This window comes from Barbatula barbatula, assembly GCF_947034865.1.
Source record: "Barbatula barbatula genome assembly, chromosome: 13".
Classification (NCBI taxonomy): domain Eukaryota; kingdom Metazoa; phylum Chordata; class Actinopteri; order Cypriniformes; family Nemacheilidae; genus Barbatula; species Barbatula barbatula.
In genome coordinates this window covers 21,006,239-21,034,121 of record NC_136776.1, presented here as the reverse complement: position 1 = coordinate 21,034,121, position 27,883 = coordinate 21,006,239, and the positions used below count along the sequence as shown (strand labels likewise).

General features: G+C 40.8%; 1 protein-coding gene across 4 annotated transcripts; it reads left to right on the top strand.

Annotated features, from left to right (window-relative positions):
- The first annotated feature begins 41 nt into the window (after positions 1 to 41).
- On the top strand, positions 42 to 27,865 carry r3hdm1 (R3H domain containing 1). 4 transcript variants are annotated; one of them, XM_079471357.1, is made up of 27 exons: positions 42 to 204; positions 9,926 to 10,112; positions 10,442 to 10,649; positions 11,766 to 11,801; positions 12,513 to 12,599; positions 15,392 to 15,515; positions 15,621 to 15,699; positions 16,369 to 16,428; positions 16,572 to 16,712; positions 16,799 to 16,907; positions 17,004 to 17,099; positions 17,514 to 17,542; positions 17,640 to 17,693; positions 17,881 to 18,098; positions 18,734 to 19,012; positions 19,304 to 19,452; positions 20,355 to 20,438; positions 21,167 to 21,409; positions 21,481 to 21,598; positions 23,212 to 23,366; positions 23,454 to 23,605; positions 23,711 to 23,814; positions 25,412 to 25,560; positions 25,807 to 25,945; positions 26,055 to 26,173; positions 26,351 to 26,435; positions 26,516 to 27,865. In XM_079471357.1, exons 3-27 carry the CDS (start codon positions 10,473 to 10,475, stop codon positions 26,869 to 26,871), a joined length of 3,342 nt encoding a protein of 1,113 aa, XP_079327483.1. In that variant the 5' UTR covers positions 42 to 204; positions 9,926 to 10,112; positions 10,442 to 10,472; the 3' UTR covers positions 26,872 to 27,865. The 4 variants fall into 4 exon arrangements, with proteins under 4 accessions (XP_079327483.1, XP_079327480.1, XP_079327482.1 ...); XM_079471354.1 differs by lacking the exons at positions 11,766 to 11,801; positions 12,513 to 12,599; positions 18,734 to 19,012; XM_079471356.1 differs by lacking the exons at positions 11,766 to 11,801; positions 12,513 to 12,599; positions 18,734 to 19,012 and having other exon boundaries at positions 26,351 to 26,416; positions 26,516 to 27,856.
- The last annotated feature ends 18 nt before the right edge of the window (positions 27,866 to 27,883 follow it).

Sequence of the window (27,883 nt, the reverse complement as noted above, 5' to 3'; positions counted from 1 at the left end):
TTGAGCCCGTCTTTATTTTGGGCCACGACGCGCCCTCTATCGGTAGACATTTGACTGCAATATTATTTTCCCTTCCAAGCGTTTGAGGTTTTCGTCTTCAATGCCGCTGACAGACCGACAGCTTTGCCTTCAGCCTTTAGCAGCCATTAGACTCGTTATTTTCCCCCGTTCCTCTAAAGATTAAACCTTCTTTCTGTCTTATAGGTAAGCCGACATCACATTTCCCTTCATTAAACCCGAAAATCGCGATTCGTTCTGTTATTCCTGCGAACGCGGCTAATCTGGAAGAACTGTGTGTGTTTTAACTCACTTAGCATACCATGTGTGCTAGCGCACCAATCTATTTTAGTCTTTTTAAACGGTTTCGTGCGAAATATCAGCCTCGGATGACTGACGATGTTTGTTCTCGGCGTTTAAGAGTGTTTTATGAGTAGTCTGTGTGTTTTGATTGTCGTATTATGTGAAATTGACGTGGTGGATGATCTTGTATGTAAGGGCCAAGGAGAAATCACACAGGAAGAGTAACGTAGATACACATGCACGTAAATGGATCACGTACATGTTTACGCTTTTAATGTGATGCGTTTCGTATGATTAAGTCTCAAATGGGATTTAGGCTTTAGGGGTGATTTCTGTAGGCTGGTCTTACCAAATGCAGGCTTCATTCATAAGGGCCTGTGCAAGGGACCTAACCACCAGGAGGAGATGAAAAAGATAGATATTTTTGATGTTTGGCTTTAAATGTGATTGGTTGATAAGAAGGGGTGCATTTATGTGTCTGGATTATAATAGGGTTAGATGTGCACAATATATTACACTTATTATTGGTATCTGTTTGATTACGCTCATATGAGTCTTTTCACAATTTAACAATTGTAATAACTTTATTTTTAGTAGTTTTTATTGTTTTTTTAAGCCGTTCTAAAAAATTTCAAAAAAATTCTGCCATATGTTATTGTCAGATTTAACTACTTGCATACTGAAATGGCAGTTGGAGTTATATATATAACAAAAGTTAATGGCAGTTGGAGTTATATATAACAAAAGTTAATGGCAGTTGGAGTTATATATAACAAAATTGAATGGCAGTTGGAGTTATATATAACAAAAGTTAATGGCAGTTGGAGTTATATATAACAAAAGTTAATGGCAGTTGGAGTTATATATAACAAAATTGTATGGCAGTTGGAGTTATATATAACAAAAGTTAATGGCAGTTGGAGTTATATATAACAAAAGTTAATGGCAGTTGGAGTTATATATAACAAAATTGAATGGCAGTTGGAGTTATATATAACAAAATTGTATGGCAGTTGGAGTTATATATAACAAAAGTTAATGGCAGTTGGAGTTATATATAACAAAAGTTAATGGCAGTTGGAGTTATATATAACAAAATTGAATGGCAGTTGGAGTTATATATAACACAATTGAATAGCAGTTGGAGTTATATATAACAAAATTGAATGGCAGTTGGAGTTATATATAACAAAATTGAATGGCAGTTGGAGTTATATATAACAAAATTGAATGGCAGTTGGAGTTATATATAACAAAATTGAATGGCAGTTGGAGTTATATATAACAAAAGTGAAATGATGTTAGATTAAGTGTTTTAAATATTACAGCACCTTGGTTCACATTTAGTTCCACGAAATGGCAACGCTTTACAATAAGGTCGCATTTGTTAACATGAGTCAATCCATTAGTTAACAAACTAAGACCGATACTTCTACAGCATTCAATAATCTTAGTTCATGTTGATTTCAGCATTTACTGAAATATTTCAATGATTTTGTCAACTAACACGAAGACTTTTATTGGCGTTAGTTCATTTTACAAAGATTAAAACTATATCGCTCGTTGTCGGTTCACGTTCGCTTGTGCGATGTAAAGTGTTACCAAAATAAGAGCACGTTGTAAATGTTTGTCAGTCTGATCAAACAGAGAGGATAAAAGTCAAGGTAGAAATAGCTTTTGGGTTGTTCGCTGCACTAGAAACGGAAGGTCAACCGCATTGGATTGTGAAGTGCGTTCCACACAGAGTGCCCTAGTTGTGTGCTGTACCTGTGGGAAATGTAGTAGGTCATTTGTGTCTATCACCTATAAGAAAAAAAATGGCATACTGTGCAGGTGTACTGCAGAAAAAGTAACGTGTTATAGTCAGCATAGCCGTATATGTTTCATGCCTGTTTTTGATTTCAGTAACACTTTGTAACAAGGTTGCATTTGATAAAATATGATCAAATCCGAAGCCGTGTGTGTTAGTTAATGCACAATGAACTAACATGACAATCCGTATTGACATTAAGATTATTAAATGTAGAAAGATTATATTAGTCATTGGTAGTTCATGTTAACAAATACAACCTTATTGTAAAGTGTTACCAACATTTGTGTTTAGTTCTGGTCTGCTTTTCTATCAAGGAGGCACTACCAACATCGCTGTGTCCAAATGAATTATCACTTGAATAAATGAAAGATCATTATGTTGCTTGTTGTCATAGACGTATTTGAAGGGAAGTATTCATTCGTTTGGATATTCATTTTTATCTAATTTACAGTACTACACTATTAGTGTGTGTACAGGTTTTATGTGTTAACAGTATATATATACAGTATATAATTTGCCTAAATTTTTGCTACGTCCTTCTATCCACATTAGTTTTGACAGCTTAATCGGTTTTGGCACGTCATTGTTACCTGCTTGGCTACCAGATGCTTTTCTTCCAGACCGACATGCGTTAGATCGATTACAGAGATGTTGTGAAAACCCAAGGTCACGTCTAGATGATAGTTAAGGTTTATAATCTGTAACATTTGCGCATCTGCATTTGCCATCCAGATCAGGACCCATTTTATTTCACCCGGTGCGCAAAGTTCATTGCACTTCGAAACAGCTGACGTGATTCACAGTCTTGCTCTCCTTTTTGACCTTGGAATTGTTCAGCTGTTATTTTATTCATATATATTTTTTTAAACGTTCGTACGGCCTATTGTTAGGCGTCCTGGTTTTCTGCGCCGCCGGCCTGTTTCTGTCACGCCGAATATTAATGTTTGTGCGCGGGAGGCGCTGCGGTAAGGAATGATCCACGAGCTCCCGTTCGAAGCTCATCTGCATCACCACAGGAGGATTCTCACCTGTGCCCCACACCTCACCCTCCTCCACCACAATCCACATGAGCATCACTTTACTCCGCAGCACCGCATTCGTTTATTATTGCATACTGTCATGAGGCTAGATGATGTTTAGGTGATCACATTTTGCCTTAAAGACGCAGGAACGTAATGAACACTGTAGCAGGGCTTTTTGGGTTAAAGGGATAGTTCACTTAAAAATAAAGTATTGTCATCGTTCGTTCACCTTTATGTTGTTAACATGTGTACTCTTTTTTTTCTTTGCTGTGGAACACAAATTAAGATGCATTTTGGAAATGTCTGTGGTTTTGTTTGGTTAACAGCATTCTTCAAAATATCTGCTTTTGTGTTCTACTAAAGAAATTCTGAAGGAAAGGCAATGTTAAAAAGAATTGTTATTTTGGGGGGAACTAATAGTCTGATATGCAGTTGAACTGATGTTCAGGTCAAAATGTTTGTTTTTAAAGTGACCTGTTTACCCTTTGCACCCTGGTTGGGTCCACATTCAAGTGCATTGAATGCGGATAAGTCATTTTGTGTCACTGTGATAAAACATAATGTCATATCCCCCCCAAAAGAGGTTAAAATCACTTTTGTTTTCCATTTGGCGAGATTCGTTATCTTTACATGTTCACCCGATAAGTAGCATGCATCTAGCGCAAGACCTCCTTTGCCACGCTCCTGGCAAGATTTGTTACCGCCTACAGAGATTGCCATCAGAAAGCATCTCGCCTTCAGAATTCCACAGAAAAAACCCTTGTCGGCACATTTTTCTTGGATGTAACCAGGTGTCGGCGCTGCCCGAAGGTGTCACCTAGACCAGAGAAATGACCATCAAGATCGGTCACCTTTAAATGTCAACACATTTTCTCATTCTGCTGTTACACGGCTGAAAAAGCCGCCGGACGGCAGACCTTCTCTTTTCCCTCCGTATTAACGAGAATAATGACTGGTGCAGTGATTCATGGCTCCGTGGTATTTTGGGGCGCTACTGAGTTATTGACCCGCTCTATCTAACGGTAATCAGCGTGCCGCTGAATGTTCCTCCCTAACAAGATCATTTCCGATACAAATTACTACCCGGGTTCCACCTACTGCCTGCGTTGCTTCATTAATCCATATCTTCATTTTTTTGCTAACAACGCTTTGCAAAGATAGTGCGACGCAACACACATCACTACCCCCCCCTCAAAGCCCTTATTAGAACCCGTCTGCAAAATCCGACCCTTATCCTCAGGCTATTCCCATCCAGTCTTCATACACCGTCGGGGGCGAGGCAGATTAAACAGGGCTGTCAAATGTCCTCTGCAGGCGAACGGCATCTCGGGCTACAATTAGCCGGCAATGCAAGTGCCGTTGCCCCCCTTCTCTATCTTTTGTTATGCAAATGAGATGTATGTAATGCTCCGTTTAGCTGAAATTTAGCAGGATTTCTCTTTCCGAGGGAGCTGAAACGTCTGGTGAATGGGGAGTTTTTGACTGGCTTTGTGTAACTGTCAGAGCGACTTTTTCTTTCTTTTGCTAAGCGCAAACCGCCGCAGATCGCCTCCAGATGAAAATCGTCCGTTAATTCTTCATTCGTTTTTCGGTTCGCAAACGTAGTCGTTTGAGATGCTAACCTATAGACGGCAGTTTGGGACGTTATACATACAGCAGACAGCATTGCCGTCAAACCACGAATTCCCTATCTAGGGAATCGTATCAAGTGAATTATCTTGACAGCAGGCTCGGACGTTGTACCTATCAACCAGACTGCCTCAAATGTCGTTTTTTGGGTGTCGCACCTAGCAAGCTGCCTGTCTAGATAGCTTTCTTTGGGCTATGTAGGAAATGAGTTGTAACTAATGAGCTGCCTAACTAGATGGCATGTTTTGGCACCATATCTTGTGAGCTGCCTACCTAAGATGGTGTTTTTGAGCATTGCATCTAACAAGTTAACTATGTAGACAACAGAATCAAACGTGAGTCCGAAAAGCTTTTTGGGGCATAAAATGCAGTGAGCCGCCTACCTAGACTGCATTTTTGTAATTGTGAATGTATTTCTGTAGGGATCCATTGGTTTCCGATTTTCAAGCCCTTTGGTTTTGGAGCAATAAATGTTGGCACTGCGATTGATTTTCGCTGACCTACTTTTGAGAATGACCTCACCTGCCTGTGTCCTTCAGCAATGCAAAAGCGTTTGTTCATCAAACCCTTACGCTGACTGCTACACCCTCTGATAAACACCGAAGCTTGTTTTAGAAACTCAAGTGCTGTTTACCTCATAAAAGTGGGATTGATTCAGAAACGTTTCTCTTCGGTTCAACACCAAACGCAGGGCGTGTGTTCGACTGCGGCACTGGGTTCGAGCGGTGCCTTACGTACCAACCCCCCCCTCCCCGGGCACCTCATCGAGGTGAATTTGCAGCGTTGGCGCGCTCCCATCCTGACAGACTGTCCCACAGTGGCACTTCTCCACAGTTGGCCATGCTGCGCGATTGTGTGTACGTGTGTGTGTGTGTGCACTTTTGGCGTCTGCCTCCCTGTGGTCCACAAGGGACATCTGATTGGCTCTCGAGGGCGGAGCCCTGTTTAGCACTGACATACTGCACCCGGGCCTTGGGGCGTTCTGATTGGCTGAGGGGTGGATGACATCACAAAGGCCAGCTGTTGATTTGGCGGCGAGTGTGTGTGCGTGAGAGAGAGAGTGGAGATTCAGGAAGGAATGCGGCAGCGATGGCTTGGGCAGGTACGCGAGCGGTCCGTGCTCACACGGAGAAGAGCAGAGCTGCATTGAGCGCGCTCCGTTTGATGGCACCCGGGCTGCTATGGAAACTAATGATGTGAGACGAACGCCGGATCATGAACGCAACCAGGCAGGTGTGTGTGCGTGAGAATTGCTAGGCGGAAAGGTTTGGTTGGTTGTCAGTAGTGGTTTTGTTGTAGTTAGAAGTTTTAATAATTTTGTTTTATTTGCACTGAATATTAATGCGTTAAATAAATATGTGTAATGCTTAAAAAAAACTCAGTAAAGTGTTTGACTTGGTATATTTTTTTTCTTTTACTTATTTAATGAAAGAGTCAGATGGAAACATTTAGTTCGAAAAGTGATGTTTTTAATATAAATGAATCTTTGACTTCACATTCCATAGTAGCTTAACGTAAATCAACAATACAATTCAATTCTTGCAATGTAAAAATGCGAAGCCATAAAGAAATCCAAAATAAATCATCTTAATATTTAGCGACACTTTTTTGTTAATTCGTTGCTACTGTATATTTGCGTGTCAGCAAATTTCGCCTGCATACTTGTGCACGCGCGCACGCGTGTGGTTTTTAATGACATGCTCGTAATTGCTCTATTTTATCATTTGCAAAAGCGCCTGAGGCGGCCATCAGCAAAAAGCCGGGCGCTTGTGCGTCTGCGTAAATTGCGTCTGAGGCGCTCGGCTAATATCGTTAATGTGGCGAATCGTGTAAATGAGCTGATGAGGAGAGGAGAAGAGCGGCCATGACGGCGGCCACACACTGAGAACTCGGGCTGTGATGAGAAATAGAAGGAAAACCATTAGGGATGCTTTTAAGCAGAAATGTGGGTCATTTGCATATTAGTCTAAAACGGGAGTGAAGTGCGTCTGTGTAGCCTCAAGCCCGACTTAGTTGTTTCTTTTGTCGGGAGGGTAAGTGCTCGTTGAAATATGACAATTAATTATTGATCATGGGAAATTACAGATGGCTCTCATTGTCTCGAACGCCATGTGATTGTCTTATAAAAGAGGTGTGTTGAGGACACTTAAATGGATGAAGGTCAGAGAAGTTCTGTTGTTTAGATTAGTATTTGTCGATTGTGGTATCTGTTCGTTTGCATGTTTTGTTTTGTCCGTTGTTGTTTTGTCGTCTCTTCTATTCTGAGATGGGAAGGTAGAACAAAAATGTTGGTGTGAGATCGTGAGCATCTTTGTTTGTCATTTCTGTTGGACAAGAAGTCTTTTCCAGAATCGGAAATCAGAATGTTTGTGACTCAAATTCTACCAAACCTCCTACCTAGACAGCATTTTTTGACATTCTACTTAGTAAGCTGCCTACCTAGACAATGCTGTTTCATTCTTTCTAGGCAGCTGTATGCCTAGACAGCATTTTTGGTTTCATATCTGGTGAACAAATTTGAAGTCATCGTGCTTGGTTATCTCACAAACTAGTGCGTGTGTCTGTTTCTGTCAATTATTTTGTGTTAACATTTCGCGTAAATGCAACTCTATTGTACGCTAATGTAACGTTGAGTAAATGCAACATTTCTGACCATCATACTGCTGAGTGCTAAGACAGCCTTTTGGGGAAAATCACATCTAGTGAGCCACTTACCTAGGCAGCATTTTCAGGTTCATGCTTCATAATCTAGCTGCCTATGTAGACAGCAGTTTTGGGCTTCATACCTCGAAAGCATTTCTTTAGATTCATACATGTCAAACTACCCCGATGACCCTTTTACGGGCATTATTCCCACCTAGACAGCATATTTGGGATCATAAAGGCGTTCGTTTCGCAATGCACCCACGATGCAATAAATGCTGTCTAGGTAGGCAGGTTTCCAGACGGGGTCTGTCTGTCTTGCGTTTTTGATTGTTTCTGCGTTTGTTTTTATATCCCCCCAGCGTGGAGCTCGGACATCTGTACTGTCAAGTTCTTGAATATATGTGTCAGCTGACATCCACAGGGAGTCTCTTCTCTCTAGTAACGCGCACAAGAACTTATTGAATATGGAGCGAGGGCTGCGCTATGAGCGCTGGGGGGTACGGGGCGTATTTTGAAATGCAGATTCGGATCTTCGCCTCACCTCTGTGTTTTTACATAAACGGTGCGTTCGGAGAAAAAAAACGCAGCAGTGCCGACTAGCCCACAGCGAGAGCTGCGCTCCGATATTTATGCTCTTGTGTGTTCAGTGCACTTCATAGTGTGTGTGTTATTTTTGCAAACAGTAGGTGTTGCGTGGGTGGAGGCACTCTTTCTCCCTCGCTCCCTCTCTCTCTCAAATCATAATTGTCCTTGAGCATCACTTACCGTCAGCATGTATGATTAGTTCTCTACATCCACCGCCACACCGTGACCCGAAACGGCCCGGTCTGTTCGAGCCATCCGGCGGCTATGATGAGGCCAAACAACGAGAGGCTTTTGGAACGAGGAGATAAAGACCGTTTTAAAAAGACAGCATCCACTTCCTGCGCTGGAAAGGCAACCAATCAGAATCAGTCCGTTAATGAGGACTCTGGGGCAAAAAGATGACACTGGAAGTGACAAAAACGCCTCGGGTGTTTAAAACGTGGGGGCGAGTTATCTAACATTTAATGCGCTGGTAATATGCGTTCTTGGCGCATCTGGTCGTGCATTTCATAATTAGGAAGAATTCGACGAACGGCTAATATACATAAATCATAAAGAAACATATATCATAATAAATGTATTGGCTCTTAAATTTACAAAATGGCAATTGCATCCACATCTACTTCAAGTAAAGAGTTGTCTGATCTAACATTGCAAATGATGAATTATTTAAAACATATGCCAGCGCTGGATGTTTATTGCTAATTTATTTAGCGTACTCCATGTTGATTTCATTTCATTTGATGCTGTAGTGCTAGCATCCGTAATTGTCAAGGTAAAATATTTATACAAATAGATTTGACTTTAGACTGAAATGGTGCAAGTGTCATCTCGTAACAAAAAAGCATATTTTTTATGCGTAAACACGCCTAAAAGATGCATGGCGTGGTCCCATATCGTCCTGATGGGCCGTCTGGCTTTTTCGATGACAGCTTGTGTATTTGTGTGTGTATTCGTAAGTGCGTGTGGTCCTACCCACCTGTTCTTGTCATTACTGCCACCTGTGTTTCTGTCACTGTCTGTGTGATGCTAATCCTCTGAATTTCTGATCGGCGTGTGTGTGTTCGCATCAAATGATCTTAGTAACTGGATCGCACACACACACCGATGAGTGTGAATCTCTGAGTTTTACAGTGTGTTCAGACCTGGTGCTGTTTTACAAGATTAGCGAGTCAGGATAGGCCTAGTTGACCTTGACTAGGTTGGGTCTCGACTTGGCGCAGACATCTAGATCGCCGTGCCATATCATGGGAGGGGTTATTGATGCCTGGGTGCACACCGCTCCATATGTTCAGTTCATCGGGACGGAACGCGGACATGAATGCGATTGTAACGTGATGGTTGTGATGGATTGGATCATTGTTTTTGTGTAGTTTGTTGTATCACATTAATGTGGATGTAATGCAACGATGACCTAATTAATATGCATTTATAGTTTTCTTTCTTTAAAATGGAGATTTATGCTATTTTAGACGAACGTTCACCTTCAAAGCATTTATTAGAGAGCAGATGTAAGAAGAGTGAATGAATATAATCCGTGTAAATAGTATTTATTTATTAATATCCATCATTTTATTTTACATCCTTATTTTTTAATAGTCGGTTTTTAACAAACATGGAAATGCTACATGCAAGATTATATATATAACACTTTAAAATGCTAAAAATAGTCGACTGCGTCAAAGTTTCGTCCGTGTTTCAACGTGATTTTTTCTTTGTGTGCTTCTGTGCTCTGCGGCACAGTCTGTTCTCCATATTCATGTCCGCGTTCTGCAGTGTTCCCGTTCCTTAAAGACCTTCTGGACTTTTCGCTACATTCCTGCACCGGTTCCGCTATGCCACTGTACCCAGGCATTCTTGACCTCTTGACCTTCCATGTTTGAATCTTGACCTTCCATCTTTGATCCTTGACCCTTTGCTTGCGTGATAGGTGTCCGAGGGTGATGCGGAGCGCGCGTGTGAGGCGTGGCTTGGCGACCCGACCCGAACACTGGTGACTAGGGTCATGGGACTGCTGCTGCCCCCTGTCCGTCTCTCAGTCCGCCCTGCTGCCTCCGGAGGCCCCAGGGTCCTACGCTCCTTAAGGTTCCAGCCCAGTCCAGAAAACAGCACAGCCGGTAAACGTTTATATGATATGATTATCATCAGTGAAGCTATAAATTTGCCGTACAGATTTGTCATAAATGTACGATAAGTGGAAGAATTTAAGTCGGATTTAGTAGTCACAATGTTTTATTTAATGTGAAGTAACAATGATTTTTTTGACACGCCTTTCATGTAATGTATGCAGACAACAGCACCGGGTGTGAAGTTACCAGTCGTATCATGATAGCTTGCCTATGAATGTTATGTAATGTGACATTAACGCATCATACTTTGGCGAAAATGAATATAAATTAGGTCACAATTAGTAACATGAAAACATTTTGTCATTTTTATCCCACAGGTGGAGAATTTTGGTCTTGCGTCTGAGGATAATGTCTGAATCTTCTCTAGACACCAGAAGTTGTGACGTCATGAAGGTTCTGGAGTGTGACGGGCCGCACCTGGCCGACTCGCCCGCGGCCCCAAACGACCCCCAGTACGCACCGCAGAACAATGGCACGCATGCCCAGGAGTGTGTGATAGTCCAAAGCTCCTCCCATCAAACTCAGGTAAAGCGGGTGTGGTGGGTGACGACACCCCAAGTGGTGCATTGTGGCTTATACACTCTAGTCATAGTAATCATTTGTCATATTTTGCGTGCATTGAGTTTGTACTACAGATAATCGTTACAATCGTAATTGTGCAGCTTTTATTGAGCTGAAAGGAAAAATCTAATCCACTTCTAATTTAATGACTGCACACTATAAATCCTATAAATCATCCCCTGATGAATTATAGGATGTTAATGGAGAAACTATTTTCTCGCCGCCTTTTCTGGTTTTACAGACACACATCTGCGAGTGGTATGCCCTTGCTTTGGTCTCTGACGTCCTAATGACTCTTTATAAAGTCAAAGATAAGACGACAGGACAAGTTGAATCAGCCAATCGGATCCTAAGCCTGTCCGGGCTGGCATGTGATTGGCTGATGCCAGGAGATAGAACAGATAATCCACACCTGAAGTCCTGCTGGTTTCTCTGGAAGCCCTCGTGTGTGTGTGTGACTTTGCCACCATCTGCTCTTGGTGCATAGAGACACATGCTGATATCAGCTCTATTTCTCTCTCTCTCTCTCTCTCTCTCTCCCCGTGTGTGTCATTGTTCAGTCTGACACAATTAATTGCTTCAGTGGTGCAGTCACTCTATTAACAATATATTACCTGAAATAACTCATCCACACTCAACTATCTGACCTTTTTTTGTCCTACACCAACCTACATTTCATACGTTATGACAAATACAGCATGCATTTTAAATGTTCAATGGTAACTTGAAATGAACGTTAACCCTATTTACGTCTTTAATTTAGCATACCTCTTATTCAACTTGAAAATTATTGTAATTTTTTCACTGTATTTTCTATGTGATATTTCCTTTTTGTGCTTTTTCTTTGTTATTTGTATGTCTAGATAATATTTATGTTATAAATAAGCACATTTGACCAACTAGCTACCCAACTCTATTTTGGTTCAATATCAAATTTATTGCACAAAACTAAATGATGCATTTACTGCCAATTTTTTGCTATTTAGACTGTGGAAGTAAAATTTCACATTGACACTATCGTCATTATTTAAATTGTCCAAACCTGACCTCACTTCCTCTTTTCCGTCCAAATAATGACAGCTCGGCCAATCAGCACAGAGTATTAAACGTTCCAAGGTACAGTATGTCAACGGCATGAGTTGATTTTAATGCGTTTTGTACTTTGTTTTTCGTTTTCCTGCACGCTGTGTTCAAACAAAGAGAGAGAGAGTTTGCCAACGGTCTGTGAGAAGCGTTAAGGGAATAAAAGCCCCTGCTAAAGTCAGGGGAAATATAAATGTTTTTCGCTACGGGGGAAATGCTGCGGTTTGCACTTTTGTGGCATGAACCGAGATGCTGGTGTTTGTGAGACCAGAGCGCCCCCTTTGGCAATCTTTCCTCCTGTAGTGCTGAACTTTCGATTTATGTTCTACAGAAGATAAAATCGATTCGTGTTGTGTTTGTGAGCACTCATCGTTTTTCGTTGTCGTGATTATTGGTTTTGACTTTGCCTGCAACAACTCGTCTTTTTACTTATTTTTTTATATCATTTTACAGTGCTTGCTTTTATTAGTGTTGAGAATGTGGCGCTCGTCTTTTTGAGTTTTTCAGACTTTTAGAGTTTTCGGATCTATTTATGTAACGTAAGGAATGGTTTTAATAAGCATGCTTCGTATTAACGGCTAAACGAGTAAGTCCTCCCCAAGTTCTCAAAACTCTCTGGAGTGGTTTGTTTTTTGGCGTGCGAAATGCTGGTTGTTTTTTAAGTTATTGTGGTAATGCGTTGCTGGACAGTATTTTGCGAACCAGTGCCAGTCGCTGATGGTAACCATGGTTACTCTTCTCCAGTCCAACGGCAAGTTAAAGTTAGTCCGCAGCTTGGCGGTCTGTGAAGAACCTTCTCCGCCTCCGCTCAGAGAACTGCCGCAAGAACAGGTAAACGCAGCCAAACAGAAAGTGTGTGTGTTGCCATGTACAATTTTTTTATGAAATCAATTTGTTTGTACAAATATTGTACAAACGTTTGTATCGCAATATTTCGAATAAAGTGTAAATAATGAAAATATTCAAATGTTTAACAAACGTCAAGATTACGATTAAAAAGACGTCATGTCGTAAACCAGTTGGCATAGCTCGAAGATACGTATCATAATTATTGTGTTTTGTGATTTAATTCGACATTTATTTGTCGAAATAATATTTAGGTTCGATGATCATCGCACAAAGTTTCAAAACATTTAGACATCAGTTACTCCGTGAACGTCATCGTAATGTGGTCACGTGAGGAAGGCGCATCGTACTACAGTCTTACATGCTTCTTGTTAGACACTGGGTACTGTGCTACACCCAAAAAAAAAATGTATCCAGACCGCGTTGTACGCTGACAATTATCAAAAGCGATTATCAGTTACGCTTGCCCCACCTGCGGTCCATAATAACGTTGTCAAAACGTCAGCACTATTCATAGTTATAAAGACGCATATGTGTGTGTGCGTTTCATATCGATTCCGTGCGCGCATTTAATAGAGTCACGCGTTTATTGAAGGTGTGTGCGTCCAGCATGGGATTGCATTCATCCATCATCTATACCAAATACAATTTTCCTGTCTCAGCTGCCGAGCTCAGTGGATTGCTATAATTGCCTGTTCTTATCCAAAGCCCATTTTTGTTCTATTTATTAGGTTAGCCACAAGCTTAGAGCCGCTATTAGGAAACCAAAGCCCGCAGGAGGCGCTCGAAACTATCGGCTCGGTATATCAGAGCGTTGTTGTGCGTTTGTTTGTTCTTTGAAAGGTTATTGATGCTAATCTACGAAGAAGCGTCATGGGATTGCTAAGCGATATTATAATGGTGATACTTGAATATTAAAACAGTATAACAGCCATATTATTAAATACATACATTTTGTGTACATAAATGTACATACTTGCATCCGATTTACATAAATACATCGCTGTACAATGTGAATTCATGTATTTTTATCTTTGGTGAGCGTAAAAGAATTGCCATGAGTTGTGACATCTTTTTCAGTACAAAGTATTTTATATCAGAAGTATTTTTATAAAAAAGGATTTAACATTGCCATAAATAACAGTTGTGAAGTTGTGCAATAAATGCAAAGAGAAGTCTGTTTCCTGTTCATTTGCCATTGATTCATCTTCTTTTTATTTAAGTTCAGAAGTAGCGCAAATGAAGAGCAGGTGAGGATGTAAAGAACTCAAGGTCTTTGTGGCCGAGCTGCCTGAAAGACGAATAAACGGCCTTAATTACGTTTATGTCCTTGAACGAATGAACGAGATTTCCTCCAGAGGAAAGATCTCTATTCATAGACCTTTCTCCTTTTTTGTCTGTTCTCCCCCTCGGTCTAGCTCCCTCCGTCACGACTCGTCTGTTTCTCTCTTCTCTCGCTACCCCACGCGTTGAGTGACGGTTTTGTCCTCATTTAGCGTCGGACGACTCTTTCAGGTTGTGTTTTTTGCTCTGGACAGAAGCGTAATGAGAAAAGTAAAGGGAACTTTAAAGGGTATCGTTCCCCAAAATGAAAAAAAGGTTTTATTCAACCTCTTGTCGTCCGATTGTCTGCGGGTTCTCTCTCTCTTTCTCTGTGTGCGCGTCGCTCTCTTTTTCTCTCGCTGTCTGTGATTTGAAGGATCAGGGTGAGATCGAGTCCAAAGCTCACAGAAGGACGGAATGATCTCATAACCTCCGCAATCCTCTTTTCCCCTCATCAAATCCCATTCATAAATATGTATTAGTTTGCCCTAGAAACGACCAAATTCCCTTTTGGATAAATTTCAGTGTTTTGATGTTCATAGTAACAGCCGATATGAGAATTTTAATAGTCGACATGATTATATGAGAACACTTACTATTGGCTGATGTAATGTAGATGTCCATAAATAAAAATGTATTTCATTTGTTTGCTCAAATTGCCACGTTTAGATGAACGTTGGTGGTCTTGTTTTGAAGAGTTTATTTTCTTCGATCTACGTCTAGTGCTGTCAAACGATTATTCGCGACTAATCGTACGCACAATGTTTTTGTTTAATAATGATGTATGTGTAAATACACGCACTTCTATATTTAAGAAATACTTGGATGTGTATGTACATTTTCGTATTTGTTTATATTATATTTGATGTAAATACACAAGTATTTATTTTATAAATGTTTAATTATGCATGCATTTATATACTGTTATGTAAACAAAAGTTCAATTTCGCATACGATAAGTGACGAATCATTGACAGCCATACTTGCATCATTATTCTTTTAATGGCCGGATGTTTTATAGTATTATATATTATGGGCCTACAGCTAGATCTCAACGTTAAAGTTTTGTGACGTTTGTGCAAAGTTGGTAAAGTGTGTGAAGTTTGTTCTTTAGTGTAACGGTTAAGTGAGAGCGGGCAGGTCTTTATTACTTCACATGATTACAAAGTCTTCTGCTAATTCTGTTTACTAAGTATTTTAATCAGACTCCTCTGATTAGCCGCAGCTCAGGGAAAGAGATCATAATTAGCTTTTAATTACTCTCCTCGCTCGATAATAACAACAAAAACCCTGTTTTTCTTCTAGCCGTCGACAACAGAGCTTCACTTTCCAAACGGGACCGTACGAAGGAAAACACGAACATTATTGCTGAACGTGCTTTTCATGAAAAACCGAATAGCGGCTAATTGCGTTTTTTCGTATCTAAATGGGTTTTGTCATCCCTGTTTTCACAGGAAAAGATTCAGATCGAGCTAAGCCAGTCTTTCGACGAAATGTCAATCAAAGGCGAGGATGGCGAGAAATTCTCCGAGACGCCTGAGAAAACGGACCGACTGTTGAGGAAGACGCTCTCGAGAGGTGTGTTGAGCGAGCGTTTTCGGTTTTTGGCATCGGACGTGTTTTCTCGCACGCCAGATGGATGCGGCAGAATGTGTGAGCTGAATCTCTCTCTTTTTCTCTCAGATCCCAGTCAGGAATACACAGACTCCACGGGTATAGACCTGCATGAGTTTCTGGTCAACACGCTGAAGAACAACCCCCGGTGCGTGAAAATACCCCCCATCTCATTAACATACCCTGGAGCCGCTCGAATTATTACCCTTGAATCTCTCCTCCATGCTTTATGGTCATAAAATCTTGTTTAAAGGGTCCATAAAGTGTGTTTGTGAGTAAAAGTGACGGATAATTATTCATTTTTTAATCGCCCTCGTGTTATTCCGAACATGTTTGTCTGACTTTCTTCTGGAGAACACAAAAGATATTGTGAAGAACCAACATTGACCCCAATTGAGTTTCATTGTATGAACCCAAAACCCCGGAGACATTTTTTGAAATATCTTATTTTGTGTTCCACAGAAGAAAGACTTGTATATAGGATGACATATTTTGGGGTGAACGTTCCCTTTAAGTTGGGTGCTTTTGTTACTCCACCTTTAAGACTGTAAATCAATCGCCTGTTTTCTCACTGGCCATCATTAGATTTAGTCCACATACCATATCAAACTCTTTCATCTTGATGTATATCACCTTTAAAAACTCTCCTCATTACCATAATAAAGGCATCTTCTCGACCTGCGTCTTTTTTTTGGTCGCTAATGCGGAAGGATGGAGAGATGCAGGCATTTGTTTGAATATTCTGGCACATGAATGCCAGAGACTCGTCTGCTCGATGAGCTGTGATAAATGCTAATGAGCTGCGCTCTTCTAACAGGGACAGAATGATGTTGCTGAAGCTGGAGCAAGATATTCTCGACTTCATTAGTAACATAGAGTAAGTCAATCCAAGAAACATAGAACTGTATAAATGATCCTGTATTCGTTTAGAAGTGTTGTAATAAATGTACGCAATAATCTTACACTGAAATAATTTACGTAATTGTTTGGGAATTCATAGCGTTGTTTTATTTTTCTCAGTAGTCAGAAGAGAAAGTTTCCCCCGATGACATCATATCACAGGATGCTGCTCCACAGGGTGGCCGCGTACTTCGGGCTGGACCATAACGTCGATCAGACCGGAAAAGCAGTTATTATTAACAAAACCAGCAATACTAGAATGTACGTCTGGACACACAACCGTGACGTTTTACCAACAGTTGTCTAGATTTAGTTTTAAAATAACTATCGCTTTTTACATTTTCTAGACCAGACCAGAAGTTTTCAGAACACATTAAAGACGACAAAACAGATGACTTTCAAAAGCGGTACATCTTAAAGAGAGATAACTCAAGCCTGGACCAGGATGATGGCAGGGTACGAAATAACAGTCATTCGTTGAATATTTTGTGCGTGTACTTAGTAAGTGTATAATAACGCACAAATTGATCGTTTCTTATTGTGTGTGTGTAGCTGCGAATGCGTCTGAAGGATGACCGAAGGAGCAAATCGATCGAGGAGAGGGAGGAGGAATACCAGCGCGCCAGAGACCGAATCTTCGCTCAAGAGGTGCGCTGTTTCTTTAAATTGACATTTCATATTGAAAATATGTTTTAACTATTATAAGTAATTGTTATGCTAAAACTATTATAGCTAATTTGTTAACTTAATCTGTCCTTTTGAAACCAATTGTGTTAAAATGCGGAAAAACACACAGTACCTTTTTTAATGATTTAATACGGTGTTGTCAAAGTTGACATTTGGATTTATTTATAGAGAAAGTTTCATGCCTATACCAATTTTTTTAGTTTTTTTTCCAACTACATTGTTTATTTAAAAGCAAAAACAAATTGTAATCTAATAGCAATTCATGAATATGCTGAGAATCATAATCCAATGTATGTTATATTTAAAGAAATATATCATTTGATTTGTTTCTGTTCAGTTTGTTTTAAGTGCATGTGCATCTTTTTTTACTTGCAGGGACAAGAACATTTTCCATTCGATAAAAGGTAAAAAAATCAATAGTAATACATTTGCGTTATGTTTGTTATTTTCCTGCTTGGATTTGTATTTCGGCGGTGATAACGTTTGCGAAATTTCCTTTAGAATCCAAGAGGATGTAACTTTCATCAACACCCAGCAAAGACGTCAAATATTCAGGTAATTCTTATTTTTACGTGGTTGATCAGATTTTACGTTATTTTAACGTCTTTCTTTTACGCCAATTACTGTCGACAAATTCTCATACATTTTGTTTATATTTATTTATAATTTACCAATTTGCGTAATGATGCAATTAAACTGCGAGTTTTGTTTATCGCAAGGCCTAAATTCATTTTTTTTGCAGACTGAGAGACGGTCGCACCGGAAACAGTCGTCAGAGCAGTTCAGAGAACGAGTTGAAGTATTCTGACTCCAGACCCTGGAGCAGCACAGATTCAGACAGCTCCCACAGGAACCTTAAGCCCTCCATGACCAAAGCCAACAGCTTCAGTGGCATCAGCCTACTCATACGAGGAGACAGTACGGCCAGCAGCAAGAGCGCAGGAAAACTATCCAAAACAAGTAAATAACGCAATTAAACCGGCTTATTTCATTACTGTCATGTGTTGTGTCTAACCCATGTATCACCGACCTCAGTATGATATTACGTTAAACATTGTTTTGTTTTTTCGGTTGTTTCTATTTTTGTTGCTTCTGGTCCTCTTCGTGCCATGGGCAGCAGTCATTAAAAGCTTGTGGTACATGTCAAGAAAGGCCATTCGTTTCATCCATTTCACGTTCATTGAGGAGAAACTCAGAGCGAGTATTCGTATTCAGAGCGGTCGGCTCTCGGGATTCATTGGTTATTTGTGCTTTGGCATTTAAAAGCTCAAGGCATTGACACCAATATATATTTATGATGTTTAATATTTAATGTCTCCCCTCTTCCGTTTAGAAACCTCTGCGTCTCTCCTCCTGCCCGGCTATGTCTGAACAGCCCCGAGCAATGATTTCTCAGTCTTTACTGCTTTTTAATGATTGTGTTTTAGTTGTTTTCTGTCACATCGACTTCCATGTATGATTTTCCTCGCCATGACATCACCCTCGACATTTTTATTTGCCCCACCCTACATCTTCCTCACGCATGACCGCATCCGCCATCCTGTTTCAGCCCATTAAAAAATCTCTTTCGTACTTCTTTTCTTACGTTACTTCAGGTTCCGACTCCTCTAGTAGCGTAGGTTCGTCTTCCGGGTCGCTCCCTCAGCCTGCTCAGCTGTCGTTACCCGCCCCCGTTCTACCGCAGCCCAGTCGGGGTTTAACACTGGCACCTGCCGCCGCTCTTCCAGCTCCCCCCATCGGGGGCAACGCAACCAGTCCGGCAGCTCAGAGCTCAAGTACTAACTCTAACGTTAACGCTAACGCTAGCTTCTACATCGTTCCACTGGACACCTCAGCCATTCCACCAGGCAGCGTGCTTCTCAATCCACAGACAGGTGGGTAACACCTGAACCATGGTCACGGCAACGGACGGAAAGCAGGGCTGTGGTCCTGGCAGTTAACAAAGAAAATACTTTTTTTCGTAAATGTTCAGTTGGGAATTCGGTACAGCTGCTAATTTCATGAATTTATCTCCTGCCACATTGACACTCGTAACTAACTTTTTTTCTTTTCATCGAACGAACGACTCGAGGAAAATGCTTTCAGTTTGCGAAAGCAATTGCGCAATTGTTAACACTATTTTTGCCCAATAAACACAATATTTTTACTATTTTGTTTTTTAACAGGTCAACCGTACATGAACCCCGACGGCAGCCCGGTGATCTACAACCCTGTGACATCACAGCAGGGGCGGGGCCAACAGCCCATGACTCTGCATCCTCCCCCACCACCTCTACCCCCTCAACCTCAACCACCCAATCACCTTCTCGCGCAGGTTAGCGAACCGTCCATCTGCCTTATTGGTTTACACCTCTAATCAACAACCAGTACAAGTCTTGAAATAAATAAAAAAATGGAGTAATTAATATGTGATTTTATAATAATAATAATAATACATTTTCTACTTGATATTATATTACTTAATAGCTGATTTTACTTGAGGACCTTACTTGATTTATTTCTATTTTGAGTATATTTGTATTCCTTGTTTAAAATCTTGTGATTTTTGTGGTGTTCTAATTTTCATTTAATTACAAGTTGAATTTATTTTAGTTTTAGTTTTAGTTTAGTTTTTTCAGTTAATAATTTAACCCCCTTAATTTAAACTTATTTGAGTTTATTATATTTGACTATTTATTTTTTGTTGCATTTTGATTTAGTTTTAGTTTTTCAAGTAATCTATTTAGGCGGATATTTCAATTTATAGAAATATGTAATGGTTCAAGCATCGTTTTTTTATGGTGCTTTTCACAATTTTGCAACGCTACTAAGCGGCTGTGCAGTGCATACATTAATACAGGAAGTAGTGACAAAAAATGCAAATTGATATATTGAATACGATACATATATAGATAAATAAAATGGATGTATAGAATTATACAATTAAATTTCTGTAGCACATTTACAAAAATAACCAAACATGATAAAATCATGATTTAAATCCGTGCACCACGGACCAAATAATAATCTTAATATTTATCTGTATTTTGAACCATTCTGTATTCCTTATTTATATTTTTGCTCGATAACGTCTCATTTATTCTCATCATCATGTTTCTCGTTAATTCTATCCTGTTGCGTTCACTCTCTCTGAATGTTGACCTGTGATCCCTCCTTTTTTCCCTCCTGTTCATCATCTCTTCCTCTCTTTTTCGGTGTCTTTTCTTTCTTCTGCAGCCGTCTGCGCAGCCAGTGCAGTTCGCTCCAGTCTCTTGTCCTCCTCCTCTCCTGCCTGGTGCTTTTACTCAACAATATACTGTGGTACTGCTCTCCTTTACCCTCACACTGTCTTTCCACGTGCTCTTCTCCTTGTGATGTTACATGTATTAAATGGATCATGAAAAGATCATATATATATATATATATATATATATATATATATATATATATATAAAACTCAAGCTTTTTTGTGTCTAATCTCAAAGCAAGACCCTGTACCTAAAAACTCAAGTTTATTTCCGACGCGTCTCAGAAGAACCGGACTTCAGTTTCATTGATAAGCTCTCCGAGGATAAAAAATGAGTCCCATCTGAGTTTGTTGGACCCGGGGAAGAGTCTAATGACTGAACTGGGTCATTTTTATCATCTCTCACCATCTCTGACCTGTTTCTACCAAATATATCCGCCTCATTAGCAAATGCAGACCGCATCAATAATTCATTCCACCAGATGTTGGGTTTTTGAATAAAAAGATATCTACAAGTTTTGCCAGGAAGGGGTCTCTGGTCATGGTGGAGGCAGAACAGCTGTTGATGTTTGATGGCTTTTAAAGCGCAAAGTTTTCAAGTGATGCCCTGGTTTAGTTTTTGGTAAACTCCGATCTCATGATGCCATCAATGTCTGTGATCCACTTCCACTAAATATCCTCTTTTTTTGCTATCAAATGGGCTATTGGGATTGAAATAGTTCTTGATTTTTATCTGCTTATCTCACATTGACTTTTAAACCGAATCGCTAACCAGTTTTACCTTGTGTGTGCGTTGAAACAGCAACAGGACGGTTTAAGCGCTCAGTTCAGCCAGATGAATTTCGTTCGACAGACGTCAGGAGAAGCTCAGGACCCCCACACGGGCATGTACCCACAATCCCTGGTGCTTCAGAACTCCCCAACCACAGGCTACATGCTACAGACGGCCGGACAGCCCATGAGCGGCCACGCCTATCCTCCGCCCACACCTGTCAATCAAACGGTCCTGCAGCCACACGGATACATACAGCAACCCGTGCAACAGGTATGAAGTTGTAACTTGTGTGGTGGCACACCGGGTTCAGTTTGTTTAAATATCAATGTGTGCCTCTGCAGGTATCTGCGTGTTTCTGTGCTCCAGGACAATATTCGCACTCTGGCCAACACTACAGAGCGGTGACACCGGTACACTACAGCGCCCCCCAGAATCAACCTCTACCACCACATCAGACAGGTACCCCCCCACACACACACCAATGTGACCTTTTAGAATGTGAGATTTCCGATTGGAGCGTTGGGAAGCGGGGCCGTGTCGCTGTATGAGATTGTCAGGAATTCTCACAGTGAACCGGTCTCTTTTTCCAACCCTTGTTTCTCGGCTGTCACCCTGACTTTCACCCACGACTCGAACGTACAAGCAACCGCATAGCGACGAGCGACTTCGCAGAACACCCTAGCATCCTAGTGCCAACATCGTAGCAACCGTTTACAGCATCTTGGAATCATAGTAGCGCAAAGGCGAACGTCCCTCAGATGATTCAACATTAAACGAAGTGGTTAGTAGAGATGTTAGCAATTCATCTAAATGAATTTAATCAGTTGAGCTGAATGATTATCGTTTAATCAGATGAATCACAAAAGCAACTCATCTTGCAAGCAGATGGTGAAATACCTGGGTGACTCGTAATAAAGATGTGTGGCAAAAAATAAAATTGACGTAAAATCGTGATAAGAGGTTTCAGAGAGACGAGCAAGACGTTTCAGTCATGGGACCTTTAAACGGTAACACACATCATGTGCTGTTGCAGAATTTTTTGCTATGAGGACTTTATACTGTGGAGCTTATATTAACGAACAACCTGTTGGTTTTTAATTCAATGTAATGATCCTTGAAAATAAGGTTTTATTAACCGTTGAGTTTTAAACCGCTCCGTAAAAATATAGATTTAGACAAAAAAGTGGGTTTGCGTTCTGTGTGTAGGAGAGAACAAATTACACACACCTCATTCAAAGTGTCATGGAAAGACCCCATTTCAGTGCGTGTCTCGGATGGTCTGAATCGACAGGCTTTTTGTCTCTTCGCCTTGGCCGTGCAAGAGCGAGTAAAAATAGCAGAGCACTCCGGCACGCACACTGATGGAGCGAAGAAAAGGTCAGCTCATCTGTTTCTGCGCTGGATCTGATTAGAGACGAATCGCTCTGGGGAACTCGACGGACTCGGAACACGATTGTCTGCTGTCGTCCACTTTAAAGATCCTGTTTACGCGACCCAAAAAGCCCTGCGACCCGAGCCTGCTATGAACGAGTGATTGATTGATGATAGATTAAAAAACGTTAAGTACACACTTAATACTTACATTGCCTCTTTATCGCCATCTCGGTTTGAAACCTAAAATCGTAGTTAACCTTGCCTACGTACCTAATGTGTGACGTCAAACCGACGTTTCCTGCAAATTATAGCTCAACTTATAAATCATCATAAGCTTAAAAGTTTTCAATGCCGATATTTGATGTACTTACTTATTTTAACCAAATTAAGTGACATTGCAGCTTTAACCGTCGCATCACACTTCACAAATCACGAGCTTACGGTTTAAAATTCAGCCTGCACTTTTAAGACGCGTCCTGCATATTTTCGGACTACTTTGTATGCGATCGAGTCAAGTAGTCGTCTCATGTCGCAGTTGTTTAATGTTGCGCTCTTGCCTCTTGATATTCATCTCGATGCGTTGTGTCCTGCTTAATGTTTAATGTTCCAGATGTTGTTTGTGCATCGTTTGTCATCACTTGCCGTCGTTTAATCGCTCTTGCGCAGACAATCGAATAACCGCCTGCATCTCGTCTCAGGTTTCCAGACGGTCATGAGCGGTCAACCACATAGCTACCAAGGCATGATGGGAGTCCAACAGTCTCAGAACCAATCGCTGGTTAGCAACCAGGGCGGGATGGCCAATCAGATTCAGAGCGTTATGGTCCAGTACCCCGGCATGCATCCATATCAGGTGAGCGGGGCGTCTTACGTTAAACACGTCATGCTGTAATGGCGTCTTTGGACTTGACATTAAACTGTGTTTTTGTGTGTGTGTCAGGTGTCTGTGCAACAGGGATCTCCGAACGTTTCGCAGGCGGCCTATCAGCAACAGATCGTGCTGCAGGGACAGACCAATCAGACCCCAGCGCCCTCTGCGCAAATGCAGGTGTATTACAGCATGCTGCCGCCAACCCAACACTCAACCATCAGGTAACACGCAAACTCGGATGCGTCCGGTTGGTTGGACCAATCAGATTAAAGCTTCATTTCATTGCTCAATATGATGGTTTTTGTATTCACTATGTGTCCGTACAGTTCTACAGTTGGCTTTCTTCCACCACCGGGATCGGATCAAATGTCATTTCGGAGAGCACCCTCCCCCTGTGGCTCTCAGCCAATCACAGGCCAGCAGTGCCCAGGTACGGTAGCTGATGGGTAGATCGATCAATCGCAAACCTCTTAAGCAGCAATAATTGTTGCGTGTATTGTTGAATTAAGTATAATATAATCATTCATTAATAATAAATAAACATTTATATACATTCTCATACAGTTTATTAGCATGTAAAATGCAATACTACATATTATTATTATAAATAATAACATTTTTGTAGTTTGGCTTTAAAGAAGTGAGTGGATAATATGCTTAATCGTCATATATATGTTAAATATCTCGTTCTTTCATTCTACAATCATGCATGTAAAGGCACTTTTCTTAACGGTGAGGGTTATTCTAGACGTCTGTCACTCATCGTTGGCAGGTGTTTTTCAAAGCAGATATTAAGTCCCGTCACGTCTCTCGGCTAATGAGTTGAGCACATATAATGAGCTCCGAGCACAGTTTACTTCCCATTTTCTAAATGTTTTATTTAGTCGTTTAATTAAATGTTGTTTACAATTCTCATTTCTGTCTGTGCCTCGCGGGCGCTCGCGAGTTCACACGTTTCTGAGGAAGCGGGAAGAATCGATGTTTATTTGAATAAACCTCCGTGTTAATGAACGCTCGGCTGCTGTGGGTGTGTGCGTGCGCGCGTATGTGTAGGAGGTGATGATTATGTTGTTGATGGAGAGGGTGCGTGTGTGTGAGAGAGGCGAGACCCTCGTTCACTCTTTGACCTTTCGCTGTTCAATAAATCTATTTAATTGGTGTGTGTCTGTGCTTGCGTGCGATTGTTTCTAGTTATTGCGTTTCGTCGCTGCTACTGAATAATTCAAGTGAGGTGTATGTAAAATAGATGTCTTAAATATATTTGCTATATTTCTGCTATACAGGAGTATTAAAATGGTTCATTATATTCATATGATTATTATATTCGAGACACAATACTGTGTGAGGGTTTTAATGAGTTTTCTTACACATTTAATTATTTAATAAATATAAACATGTGAATACATAAATATTATCGATTTCTTTTAATTGATATGTATTTTGAACGTTTTAATGACTTTACTATAAATGTAACGGTTAAAATAAATGTAAACATGTGGATACATAAACATTATTTATTTATCATTTATATAATTTTTCTGAAAGTTTGAAAAATAATTAACAGTTTCAGATTTGTTTTAAAGTATATATTTTTATAAATATTTAATCTTCTTTTTAATACGTTTTCTTATAAATGTAACGATCAAAATAAATGTTAAATGCGAATACTTAGAAAATCATAAATTATATTTATTTCAAAGTTTTAATGACTTTTTGAAACTGTGGATACTTGAATATCATTTTTTTATTCATTCATATTTATTTGTGAATAAATTCTGATTCTATTTTGATATACGCACACAGCCAGTTTCATCCCAAGGGCAAAATAAATAAATATTTATATGTACTTTATTTGTTTTTCTTTATTTTAAAAGGTGCTAAATGTATCCAGATGCATTATGATATGAGCAGTGAGGGAAATTGCCTAAAATTGGCATTTTCATTTAAAGCTTTTGTGTGTCAGATGCCGCTTTTATGATATTCTAGAACTGTACAATGTATTTGATTCCTCTGCTGTGGTTTGTCAGGCGTTCCTCATCCGCCCCCTGCTGGTGGAGTGGTGATGATGCAGTTGAGCGTTCCTCCCTGCCAGCAGCCACGAGCTCCTTCCCCACCCCAGTGGAAACCAAACCGCTACTACAAACACAGCGACCTGCCCCTGCAAGACCCCACGCAGGTACCAGCATCTACAGCGGTGTACAGATGCATCTAATCTGTGTATAGCTACAAAACAGGTCATTAGAGTTTTAGGGCCAAGAACAATAACAACGAAATTTTAAAAATTGCATCCACACTATAACAATGAATCAGAGGAACAATATTTATTGGGATCATTTTCGAAGAGAAAGAACGTTGATAGCCAATAAGTGTCCATTTATATCGAAAGGGTTCAATAAGACGACATTTTCATCTCTCTCTCTAGAATAATCCACAGCAGCTGATTAGCCCTTCACCCTCACCAGCTCAATCACCCGCTCCCGTCCATTTGAAATGTTCACGTCCTGGCACCGCCCCTTTTCCCATCATGCCCCAGTTCTCTCGCCCATACGCTCCAGGCCAAGGTGAGCGCAGCCTTACACTTTGTGCTACTTTTCTTTAATTGATATATTAGAAGAAATACGTCTGTATGTATTAAATTGGGGAATTATGAATCGTGTGGTTTCTTCGCAGGTGATGGCAGGTATCCTCCTCTGATTGGGCAGCCCCTCCAGTATAACCCCCCCATCAGACCCCCACTAATGCACGGCTCTCATGTGGTCAACCATCATCACAATCTTCATCACCATCAGGTTGAACACACACACACACACACACTGCTCTCACACATTGTCAGGTGACCCTAAACATCCAAACGCATGAAGTCAACGCATGCCATCAGCATTCTCATCGCCATCAGCAAATTGAAGAAACCGCATTTCTTTTCTTTGACTGACACACTCACCATCAGAACTTTGTTTGCGTCACAGGGTCATGTGGGTGGCCGGTACAGCGGGCGCAGCAGAAGACCCGCAAAGAAATCGCTGTCTATTGACGTGAGCACAGGAGAGACGGGTATGAAATAAAAGCCATATCTACATTTTGTAACACTGTGCATTTGTAATACGCAAGTGTACGCTTTCTTTTGTGTCCAGAGATCGGTCGTGTTCTGGAGGTGACGGATCTTCCGGCTGGTATCAGTCGAGTGGAAGCAGACTCTTTACTCGCAGAACTGAGCAAAGTTGGCGCTCACATAAAATGGTTGCCCGAACCTCCTTCCCCCAACCAATCAGAGTGCCGCAGCGAGGGGACGGACGGCACAAACTCTGACCCCTCCAAACCGCCCCCTCACGACCTGGCGTCCACCTACACCATCCTGGCCACGTTCCCCTCAAAGTACGCGGCCCAGAGCGCGCTTCAAAAACTCAACAGCCCCATCACCAACTTCAAACTGAGAACTAGCAAGGGACATCACGAACAGCACACGCTCGCCAGATCCAGCTCTCAGTGAATGCCACGCCCCCTTCCTGTCTCTCCACCAGTCACCATCATTGCCTCAGGCTCACTTCCTGCCATTTCAGTCACCTTCTGTCTCGTTTGTTTGTTTTCGCACCACTACGGCTTAATCCAAACAGGTTTGTTACTTTCGAATGGGATTTTCACGCTAGTTTGTTTAAAAAAATGAAAACGAAAAAAATTTAGAGTTTATCGGAATGTTGTCGTTGAATTGTTCTCTCACGGTTTCGAACGAATTTCGCTGTTATTTAAACAAAACCAAAAAGTGAGGCATGGTTGGCTTTTTTTCTTTCGAAAATAGACCAGGAACGCAAAACTAGAACCGGTGCATGTTGTTTGTTTGTTTTATTTACGATCAAAATGTGATGGTAGTTTCAAGTTCACACATTAACAAAACGTCTTTTGCCATGTCGCTCCTCTTAAATAAAGTGCTGGCCTTTTTGTTCTGTTTCGAAATGTAAAGAACAAGCAACAAGATTTCTTGCAGTCGGGCATCCGTAACAAGGAAACACCTTCGACAACGGCGAACAAAAACGACAAAGCAAGAAAAACAACGTCGGGAAATATCCTAATTGATTCTCTAGCCGTATCCAAATAAGAGATTTGGTTTTAGAAACAGACACCAGGTTCAACTCGCCAATATGTGGACTGTATGTTTTTGAATTTTAACTTAATTTAATCGTCGATGGAAGTGGCGCGATTGCCAAATGGAAGGTTTTATCGCTTTCTCTCCTTTCCTGTCTTTGGGACGATGGACGCTGGTCCATTCTGGGTTTTTTAAATTCTTATCTCATCAGAAGTCACTGGATGAAACGTTTGCACTGTCACATGTCTCTTGTGTCTCTCTCTCTCTCTCGCTTGATCTCGTCTTTTTTATTTTCGTTGCGAGATGTGTGCACTGCGAAAGGCTGTAAAATGTTTGCTGGTGCAGTTTGTTTTTATCTCAATTTGAAACCAATAAATGTTTACACATAACCTTTTTCCTTTCTACAATGTTTGTGCTTTAT

Coding starts and splice junctions, on each gene's coding strand:
- r3hdm1 (XM_079471357.1), top strand. CDS start 10,473: ATGTCTGAATCTTCTCTAGACACCAGAAGTTGTGACGTCATGAAGGTT. Junction 17,100..17,513: donor ACCGAATCTTCGCTCAAGAG/GTGCGCTGTTTC, acceptor TTTTACTTGCAG/GGACAAGAACATTTTCCATT. Junction 19,013..19,303: donor GCTTCTCAATCCACAGACAG/GTGGGTAACACC, acceptor GTTTTTTAACAG/GTCAACCGTACATGAACCCC.